At 42.5% G+C, this 11,029-nt stretch overlaps 1 protein-coding gene across 1 annotated transcript in view; it reads right to left on the bottom strand.

The window, feature by feature from the left end:
- AMN1 (antagonist of mitotic exit network 1 homolog) overlaps window positions 1-11,029 on the bottom strand; it is a 179,555-nt gene that overhangs the window by 111,303 nt on the left and 57,223 nt on the right. Inside the window, exons 2-3 of the mRNA XM_054034523.1 lie at window positions 5,815-5,912; window positions 5,439-5,502 (exon numbers count right to left, since the gene is read on the bottom strand). Of these exons, the coding sequence (XP_053890498.1) occupies window positions 5,439-5,502; window positions 5,815-5,912 (162 nt within the window). The remainder of the gene's footprint in view (window positions 1-5,438; window positions 5,503-5,814; window positions 5,913-11,029) is intronic.

Raw genomic sequence — 11,029 nt, 5'->3', positions numbered from 1 at the left:
GGAAATCCTGGACATTTCTACTTTATTTGAAATCCCCCCCGGACGGCCACTTAAAGCTGAAAAAGCCGGACATGTCTGGGGAAACCCAGACGGATGGTAATCCTACAGCTGGGCCCTCATTAAGCCAGCCTCAGCCTGATTGGGGCGTGGCCCCCAGCTGAGGCTGCTTTCCCCAATCAGCCCTGCTTTTCCTTCCCTGCCACAGCCCTCTCCCCGAGCTGTATTAAGCCTTTTAAGGCAGGAGCGGGTGACCACCCCGCTACACCCTGTCACAAACTCATTTAACAGAGCTACTTCATCAAACAGTGCATCCTCATTAATTGTCACATTCAGCATTTCTTCTGCAATAACGCCACTGCTGTTTCAATCTCGGATCTTACAGGAATTTTCTTTAAAAGCAGACACTTCAAATCTCTCAAATCATCTGTATGCTTTCCCCAGGCATGTGTGTATTTTATAATTCTATCAAAGAAAGGTCTTCACAAATTAAGATAGTACTGATGTGTCATGACCCCCATTTCTTCTAGGTCTCTAGGTAGATTTCTCACTAAAACAGACACAAAGTCTTCTTCATACCTTGTAACCAGCTTCTTTTTGAGATTGTTTAAGATATTGGATCACTGTACTGCACAGCAGTCATCTCCCTCAAGCGATTTGATTGTGTCATGAAAAAGAGTCATGGTTGTGTCGATAAAAGCAAGCCAGAGTTCGGTACATGGGTCTTCAAATATTTTGTGAAGAACTAGTGGGCACTTTTCCTCTGACAGGAAAAATGACTTCAATAACGCATAAAGTTGAAGGATCCACTCTAAAGCAGGTAACATCAACAGCCACCTCACATTATTATATCTCTGTATATTCCGATATTCTCTTGTCCCATGCGCTCAAACTTTTCATGCGAACAATGGATATATGAAAATATCGAAAAATCTTAATTCAAATGCTCTCAATGTCTACTGGGATTCTATCCCTTGCAGTTTGGGCACAGTTGTGCGTGATGTGAACAGGGCATCCAAGGCCTATCACTTCCCTTTTTAAGGTCATCTTTACTTTGGTGTACAGATTTTCTCTTCCATGTCTGTATAGGCCAGCAAAGTTTGTTTGTATTATCTACTAAAATGCTACACCCTTATTTTCGATTCCATACTTATTGATAAAATTTATTATCTCAGCTGCAATAAGTTCTGACGTCTCTTCTTTAAGTTTAACAAAATCCACAAGTTTAGTTTGCACACAAAACTGCCTTCATAAGCCTTGAAATAGTGAACCAAGACAGGAAGCAATTTTACATGTCTGTGATTCGATGATTCAACAGACAGTGACACCTATTCAACATCTTTCAGGTTGTCAATTATTTCATCATTCGCCCATGGATCAAAAACATTTGCAATCATTGCTTCAGACTTTGTCCACGCACTGGAGAATTTTGGGTTGCTGAATTTTTTATTTCAATTGGGAATACAGTCCATTGACCTGAAACTGTGATTATGTCTAATGGTATAATATGCATATATTCCTTCTTGCAAAGCAAGGTCATACTCACTCTGTGCTGGCTCAACTTTGTGAAAAAAATCAGTAACAGAACTTGAACTAGCACATACTTTAAGAACAGCTTTATGTTTAGTGGTATCTTCATCTTCTTTTATAGATGTGCTGCCTCCACTTGAAATGAAAAATACTGACTGGCATATTGAACATAATAAAGCTGTTTCTTTTCCAGCAGGTCGTAAATATGGAAAATCCTTTTGAAGCTTGTTGTTAAAACAGCATTTACGCTTTTTTGACAATGCCATTTTCACTTTACATCGACTCTCGAATCTTGTGTTCTACATCATATGCCATTCAGTCAGCATAGTAGCTATGGCAACTGCAATAGTGCTGTACCATCTATGTTATAGCTAATAGTAATAATATCGATAATAGAAATGTTCTGGATATTTCTCTCTAATGCATTTATGCATAGGACATATTAACTAACATGAGAAATAAAAAGTAAGGGTATTCAAGGACGAGTTTTTGTGAACCGGGGACTCTTCTGGGTACATTGCCCGGGGATATAGTACGTCATCTGGGGACTGTCCCCGGAAAACAGGGACCTATGGTCACCCTAGACTAAGGCCTCAAAATTACTAATTATTACTACTTAAGAATTGCCCAGGTCTCAAGGCTCTTTAGAAAAGAAAGGACAGAGACCTCAAAGTCTAGTGGCAGCATTTCTTCAGACTTTCTGTATAGTCTGAGGAAACTCAGAGTTCCTGCAGCCTTTCACAAGCTTGTAGTACAACCCAAAACAGGCAAGATAGGAAGCTTGTCAACTGCACCAACAGTGTGGTTAAGATAATTCCCCTTTTCCCTTCTCTAGTACACTGCGAATGAATACATCAAAATATAGATACTAAATATTAAGATATTATGATATTGCCAGATGCAGTAGTAGGGAGAAACTAGGGAAGAAGACTGAATAAAATATTTTGATTAAATAAAGTTATATGTAAAAGAAGAGCCAACTAATAGTGGTGCAGCTTTGGGCAAAATATTGTAAACTTTAATGACAGGGTTTATCTCCTGGGCAATCCTGTTAGGAAAAGAAGGGGCTCATATTTTTATTTATTTATTTTAGTTTAGTGATAAAACGAAGAAGTAAGGCTAATATTTGCAAACACAAATGATTACGTTGTCAAATTAATGAAATACACCCATGCTGGAAGAGGTACTAAATAAAAGAGAAACCGAACAAAATGTTTGTTATGAGGACACTTGATCACAGAGATGGATAATCAGAAATGTAATTGTTTGATCAGTAATGTACAGATGCAGCTCCACCATACATACAAGCTTCCCACCATTATTGTTAAAATAAGGAGAACATAAATGGAAGATTTAAACAGCTGTTCTGGCTTGCAGGAGAACAGCAGTTCTTGACATGATTTTGTGATTGTATAATAGACAGTTAAAACAAGTTTATAGGGTGTTAGACTAGATGACCCTTGCAGTCCCTTCTAACCCTATGATTCTATAATTCTACGAAAGATCATCAAAAATATGGAGGGACTTTGTATAAACTCTGTAGGGCTAACTTAGCTGACAGGAGCAGGCCCAGCTTAAGAAAAGACAAGTCTGAACAAGTAACCGTTGAACAAGTAATTGCTGAAACAACTAACTATTGTGAATATGTTTATAGTAAATAAGGGAGGCAGAAACTAAATAAACTAACTATTGTGGTTGTGGGTATTTTTATAGTAAACAAAGTGGGCAAGAACTCCCTGACCTAATAAACTTGCCTTGAACTATCTACGGAGTGATTGGTCCTTACATGATCTGCAAAGTGATTGGTTATTGCATACAAGAAGTATAGATGTTAGTAGCTAAGAAAGATGTATGTAAACTGTGCTATGCATAAATTGTGGTATCACCCTCTACCTAAACCCCCTGCATCTGGTCCTGGCCAGCATGAACAAAGAGCTGTTACATGCTGTCATAACTATAAAGGGAAGGGTAATAGCTGTCCTGTGTACAGTACTATAAATCCCTCCTGGCCAGAGACTCCAAAATCCTTTTCCCTGTAAAGGGTTAAGAAGCTCAGGTAACCTGGCTGGCATCTGACCTAAAGGACCAATAAGGGGACAAGATACTTTCAAATCTTGGGGGGGGAAGGCTTTTGTTTGTGTTCTTTGTTTGGGAGTGTGTTCGTTCTCGGGGACTGAGAGGGACCAGACATCAATCCAGGTTCTCCACATCTTTCTAAGCAAGTCTCTCCTATTTCAAACTTGTAAGTAAATAGCCAGGCAAGGCGTGTTAGTTTTCCTTTGTTTTCTCAACTTGTAAATGTACCTTTTACTAGAGTGTTTCTCTTTGTTTGCTGTACTTTGAACCTAAGACTAGAGGGGAGTCCTCTGAGCTCTTTAAGTTTGATTACCCTGTAAGGTTATTTCCATACTGATTTTACAGAGATGATTTTTACCTTTTTCTTTAATTAAAAGTCTTCTTTTTAAGAACCTGATTGATTTTTCCTTGTTTTAAGATCCAAGGGTTTTGGATCTTAATTTACCAGGAGTTGGTGGGAGGAAGGAGGGGGGATGGTTAATTTCTCCCTGTTGTAGATCCCAGGGGGGTTGGAACTGATTCACCAGGAGTTGGTGGGAGGAAGGAGGGGAATGGTTAATTTCCCCTTGTTTTAAATCCAAGGGGTTTGGATTTGTTTTCACCAGGGAATGGGTGAAGGTTTTTCAAGGCTTCCCAGGGAGGGAATCTATTGAAATGGTGGCAGCCGAACCAGAGCTAAGCTGGTAGTTAAGCTTAGAAGTTTTCATGCAGGCCCCTACATTTGTACCCTAAAGTTCAAAGTGGGGATCTCAGTCCTGACACATGCCTAATAAAGTAACCTGAATGACGAGCTGGAGTTGAACTGAATGTTTTGGATCCCAGAGAACTGGAAGAAGTGTTCTCCCAGAGATGTACAAGGTGTTCTGGATAAGCTGAGTGGAAAGCTCTTGGATGGAATCCCAGCAAACTCTATGTGATCATTAAACTGGATGTTCATCAGCTAACAGAGTGCTAATGGAGAAACTGCAACTTAAGCAAGCACATCATTTGCCAACGGAAGCACTGCAATGGAGATCCAGGGAAAGCGATTTGAGAAAGTAATTTGCTGACCAGTGCTAACCAGCAGTTGTTCAATGTGTGCCCCAAGATGGTTGAACCAACAGTTATGGCTTAACTGGTCTTACACAAACTGGTATGACAAGACCTTTTGCGCAAGGAAATGGGAATATTCCAGCCCCAGATGCAAGAATTTAAAAGTGATGCCTCATTCTCTGATTGGATGGTTAATTGGACATTTCATATCTTTATCACCAGTCACCATCTGATTGGTGCATGCCAACATTCCCAAGAAGAGGAACCAAATTTGACCACCCAGAAGAATTGGGATAGAACAGCCTGTCCTCTTCAGCACATTACTTCCCAAAAGCTGAAGATGCTTTTGAACGGGAGAAGACTGAGGTCCTGGGCTGGCCACCTGGGAGTACTCCTGGTAATATCATATACCTTATTTCGGATAGGCACCCCTAACTGTCTTTCCCTCCCCCGCCCCTTGCCCACTTGCACACCAGGAAAAGACCAGAGTTGTGTGTGTCCTCCATTCCTCCTGCATTGTTAGGTTGGGTTCACCTTCATATGTTTTGTGACTACATGAATCCATGTTGGTTCCAAAATGGAGTTTTATGCCCACATGAACTATAGATTACTTTTCCCGCTCTTTTATTTCTCCTGGAGTTGTAAACAACTTCCAGTCAGAATGGTTTTTCCTAAGGGGTTTCCCAGAAGGGGCTTCCTGTCTTTTCTAAGGGGTTTCCCGGGCAAGTGTATAAAAGGCTGCCCCATACAGGGCCTCAGGGCTGTCCATCTGAGTGGCAGCCAAGGACGGTCACGGGTTTTACCTGCAGGCATCTATCCATCCTAGTGATAGAAGAGTTAGGGATTTTCCTCCAACAGTTTCCTCACCTAGAAAAAGAAGAGAGAAGGCGAAGAAACAACATCTCCTGAGCGTCCCATCTGTTCTGCTTTCCCATGATCCCGAAGGAACATTAAGGAACTCCTTGGAGCTCCTCTCCAAAGGCTTGCCATTAGCCAGAGGATTGAAGTCCCAAGGACCTGCCGTTGTTTTGATCTGTGAAGAAGGTTTTTTTAAATATTTGTTTTATAGGGTTGAGTTTGAGGGGGTACTCACAGTATTGTGCCATTTTGCTGTTTATTCCCTTTTTATTTGCCCCACTCTTTGTTATAAACCCTTCAATACACTTTATTTGATTGTACCTTTATTAATTGACTCCTCATTATTTAGGGTGGGAGGGGTCCTCTTTGCAGGAGAAGGGATCCTACCAGATGACAGACGCTGGACAGGGAGGCCGAACCTAGGGAGACAGAAAGCATAAGCGTCTCTTGTCTATATATATATATATACACACACACTCTCCCTCTCTCTCTCCTCCTTTTGCCTTTCTTTCCTTTCCCCCTTCTAACAGCGTTTGCAATGTACACTCCTGCTGTTTGAGGGTTTAAAACTGATGATAATTTAATTTCATGAGATGCCAGGTAGCCCAAGCTCAATCAGGCTTACTGTTAAGATACAATATCAGTAAAACAGAAAGCCATATCTGTTATCAATCTAGGGAAAGCCCATGCAGTGTAGCCAGACCTATAGATTATGTATTAATTATATTGATTACTCAAGAATTCCTGGATGTCACTTTGAGGGTTGCCAGGTTCTTATTCTAAGATCAGGCCCAGTATTATTCAAATTATTATATTTGGGAATCCTGATGTGTACAGCTGCAACACTGCCACTATAGGAACTCTTCTATATTTACAAATAGTTTATTAATATATTTAGCACAGTCCTAAACACTCCAACTCAGTAAGGTAGATAGAGATACTACAGAATGTACACCTGCATTTCCATATATTCACACCATCCCTTGCAGAACAACCTGAAATGTTAGCCATCATCATCTTCATTACCATCACCTTCTTCCACATCACCAGTGGCCATCATTCTTGCACTTCCCAAGGGCTACATCTCTCTCTCCTACAGCTCCTAGATTGGGATGCCACTTTTATAATCTGTTATGCTGACGCCACTATGTTTGATGCATATTCAGTAGGGGTTTTTCCCCTTTTCCTTATTTGTATGTCCTCTCCTCACTAATGTTGAAGTGTCTTTCTATAAGTTAGTATATCAAAGATATCAACTTATTATCATATACATTAATTCGTTGCCATGGCCTTCTTGTGGTTAGATATCTGAGGATGTAGGTCATGTACCTGGTATTGTTATGTACGTCAATTAGTTGCCATGACATCCTTGTGGTTGTACTCAAGTTCCTGTGGTTGGAAATTCCCCTTAAACACTCTGTTTTCAGGTTCTCAATACTTGGGGTTTTCTGTTGAGCCACTTATCTGTGCCACAGTTCATAGGCCTCAAGCCTCATGCTAAAACTGATGAAGTTAATATCTTACAGGGTACAGGCTGGTAGGTTCCTTGCATTACCTCTGAATATAATGAAGGTAAGCTAGCCCTATGGGCTACACCAGCTCACATATTTCAAGATGTTTCAAATTGGTTAGATTTCTGTGGGTGTTTATACCCTACCTAGAGTTATACAGTCACTGAGTTTTGGGTCAGAAGGGACTACCAGATCATCTAGTCTGAACTCCTGTATATCACAGTCCACCAGTATCACCCAGTACTTGCACACTAAACTCAACAACCAAAATTGGATGAAAGTATTACAACTTTTACAGGAGACTGAACTGTTATTTGCTGCAGGACTGAGGTGCACCAATGCTGGAGCCCCTGCAGTGTCAGGGAATTGATCAAGTGAGATATACTCAGATTATCGTGGCAAGTAACCCACATTCCATGCTGCAGAGGGAGGCGAAAAACCATGAAGGTCACTACCCACCTGACCTGGGGAAAACTTCCTTCATGACCCCCGCATATGGTGATCAATTAGACCCTGAGCATATGAACAAGGACCATCCAGCTAAGCATGTGACAGAGAGACTTCCCAGTACTACCTCATAGCTTTGGCCCACCTCATCCAGTGTCTCATCTCCAGCTCTGGCTATCCCTGATGCTTCAGAGGAAAGAGACAAAAACAAAAAACCAACAACCCAGAATTCACAGAAGGGGCAAAACCTTTCCTGGTGCTTGTGGGGGGCTGGCTGAAGACCTGAAGGATGAGCTTTACACATAAGGAAGAAGGAACCCCCAGGCTGCCAAGCCCTGCCCTCACCATCAGAAGCAAACTCGTCATACAACTCCACTCATAAATTTGTCCTGCTCCCTCAAAACTAATTAAGTGGTCTACCCTCAGTTCCTATTGGGAGGCTGTTCCAGAACCTCACTCTTCTGGTTGTTAGAATCCTTCTTCTAATTTCCAGCCTGAATTTGTTCATGGCCAGTTTATACCCATTAGGTCTTCACCCTTGCTGGTATTGACCCCATGATGTCTCGATAGAGAGCAGTCATATCCCCTATCAGCTTTCTTTTTGATATAGACTAAAGAAGCCAAACTTTTCCAGTCTTCTCTCATAAAATAGGCCCTCCATTCTCCTGATCATCCTACTAGCTCTTCTCTGCACCTGTTCCAATTTAAATTCAGCGTTCTGGAACATGGGTGACCAGAATTGTACACCACATTCCAGATGAGGTCTTACAAATGCCTCGTACAATGGCATTAATTTTTTTATCTCTACTGAAAATGCCTTTCCTGAAACATCCTAGGATTGCATTTGCCTTTTTCGTATTCACATCACATTTGTGGCTCATAGTCATCCTGTGATCAACCCACACATGCAGGTCTATCTCCTCCTTCATTGCTTCCAACTGATGAGCCCCCAGCTGGCCAGCTTGTAGAAGAAATTCTTATTATTAGACCCATAAGAACAGCCACACTGGGTCAGACCAATGGTCTATTTAGCCCAGTATCCTGTCTTCTGACAGTTGCCAATGCTAGGTGCTTCAGAGGGAATGAACAGAACAGGTAATCATCACATGATCCATCTTTTGTCACCCATTCCCAGCTTCTGGCAAACGGAGGCCAGTGACACCATCTCTGCCCATCCTAGCTAATAGCCATTGATGGACCTATCCTCTGTGAACTTATCTAGTTCATTTTTGAACCCTGTTAGTGTCTTGGCCTTCACAACATCCTCTGGCAAGGAGTTCCACAGTTTGACTGTGCGTTGTTTGAAGAAATACTTCCTTTTGTTTGTTTTAAACCTGCTGCCTATTAATTTCATTTGGTGACCCCTAGTTTTGTGTTATGAAAGGAGTAAATAACACTTCCTTATTTACTTTCTCCACACCTGTCATGATTCTATAGACTTCTATCATATTTAGTTGTCTCTTTTCCAAGCTGAAAAGTCCCAGTTCTATTAATCTCTTCTCATATGGAAGACTGTTCCCATTTTTGTTGTCCTTTTCTATACCTTTTCCAATTCCAATATATCTTTTTTGAGATGGGGCGACCACATCTGCATGCAGTGTTCAAGATGTGGGCATACCATGGATTTTTAAAGAGACAATATGTTATTTTCTGTCTTATTAGCTATCCCTTTCTTAATGATTCCCAACATTCTGTTAGCTTTTTTGACTGCCGCTGCACATTGAGTGGATGTTTTCAGAGAACTATACACAATCACCCCAAGATCTCTTTCTTGAGTGGTAACAGCTAATTTAAACCCCATCATTTTATATGTATAGTTGGGATTATGTTTTCCAATGTGCATTACTTTGCCATTGTGTTGGCCAGTCACTCAGTTTTGCCAGATCCCTTTGTAACCTTTCACAATCTGCTTTGGACTTTACTATCATGAGTAGTTTTGTATCATCTGCAAATTTTGCCACCTCACTCTTTACCCCTTTTTTCAGATCATTTATGAATATATTGTACAGTACTGGAAACCTCTTTGTTTCATATATTTTAACCAGTTACTGATCCATGAGAGGACCTTCCCTCTTATCCCATGACAGCTTACTTTGTTTAAGAGCCTTTGGTGAGGGATCTTGTCAAGGGTTTTCTGAAAATCTAAGTACACTATATCCACTTGGTCCCCCTTGTCTGCATGTTTGTTGACCCCCTTGTAGCGAGGCAGTGTGGTTTCCTGCCGTCCCAGAGAGGGATGAGTCTCTCCTGACACCAAAGTGGGTGGAGCCAGCGAGTCCTGTGCCCTCCCCCCAGAGGTCAAGGCACAGGACAGGAAGTATAAAGGCATGATCCCAGAACTCACTTGAGGAGCAGCCACCGCCTCCTGCCTAGCTCCCAGTTGGGAGACTCTGGCGATCTACAGTGGACCCGAGGACTGGCCTGACCTGCTGATGCCCGATGCCGACCAGAACCCAGAGGAGCTACTCAGCCTGCCCCTCACCAGTTACTCAGAGGACCACATGGTGCTTGAACACCCGGAGGACACCATCCGGACCCAGGTACCTCTAGAGGGGGAGGTGGGAAGTAGCCCAGGGGCAGCCGACCCTAGTCTGGCTGCAGCACTGTCAGAGCCTATGTCAGTGTGTTGCGGCCAGGATCCCCACTGACACAGCAGCGGGTCTTCTGCTGCAGCTAGGGCCCCGGGCTGTTATGCAGTGGAGTGGGTGGGCCTGCATCCCCTGCTGCCATCCAGTTTCTGGGTGGCAGTCTCCCCCTCTTCCAGGCCCTTCTGAGCCAAGAGCCTGGGCTTGTAGTTTACTTATCTTTGCTCAGCCCCTACCTGAGGGTCTGAGTAACTGACTCATTGCTGCCCCGCCCTGACCCAGGGCCTGGGCCTGCTAATTAAATACTGTTTGCTCAGCCTCTGCCTGAGGGCCTGAGCCATTGACTCTCTGTTGCCCCACTCTGACCCAGGGCCTGGGCCTGCTCATTGCATAAACTGTTGCTCAGCTCCTGCCTCAGGACCTGAGCCCTTAACTGTCTGTGGTTGCCTCTATTGCTGCCGCGGTGAGAGACTCTCGTGGCCAGGCTAATTCCCTTTCAGCAACTGGAAGGACGTAGCGAGGCGGTGTGGTTTTCTGCTGCCCCGGAAAGGGATGAGCCCTGGCCAAACCCCTCTACACCCCCTCTACTACACCTAGTAGATTGGTGAGGCATGATTTTTTTTTACAAAAACCATGTTGACTCTTCCCCAAGAAATTGTGTTCATCTATATGTCTGATAATTCTGTTCTTTACTATAGTTTCAACCAATTTGCCTGGCATTGAAGTTAGGCTTACCAGCTTTTAATTGCCAGGATCGCCTTTTTAAAAAATTGGTGTCACCTTAGCTATCCTCCAGTTATCTTATACAGAAGCTGATTTAAATGATTGGTTATATACCACAGTTAGTAGTTCTGCAATTTCACATTTGAGTTCCTTCAGAACTCTTGGGCGAATACCACCTACTCCTGGTGACTTATTACTGTTTAATTTATCATTTTGTTCCAAAACACCTTCTAATGACACCTCAATCCTCAGATTTGTCACCTAAAAAGA

Source organism: Malaclemys terrapin, chromosome 1 (genome assembly GCF_027887155.1).
Source record: "Malaclemys terrapin pileata isolate rMalTer1 chromosome 1, rMalTer1.hap1, whole genome shotgun sequence".
NCBI classification, from domain to species: Eukaryota; Metazoa; Chordata; order Testudines; family Emydidae; genus Malaclemys; species Malaclemys terrapin.
The sequence above is the reverse complement of the archived record's forward strand: the minus strand, read 5'-3'. Positions and strand labels throughout refer to the sequence as shown.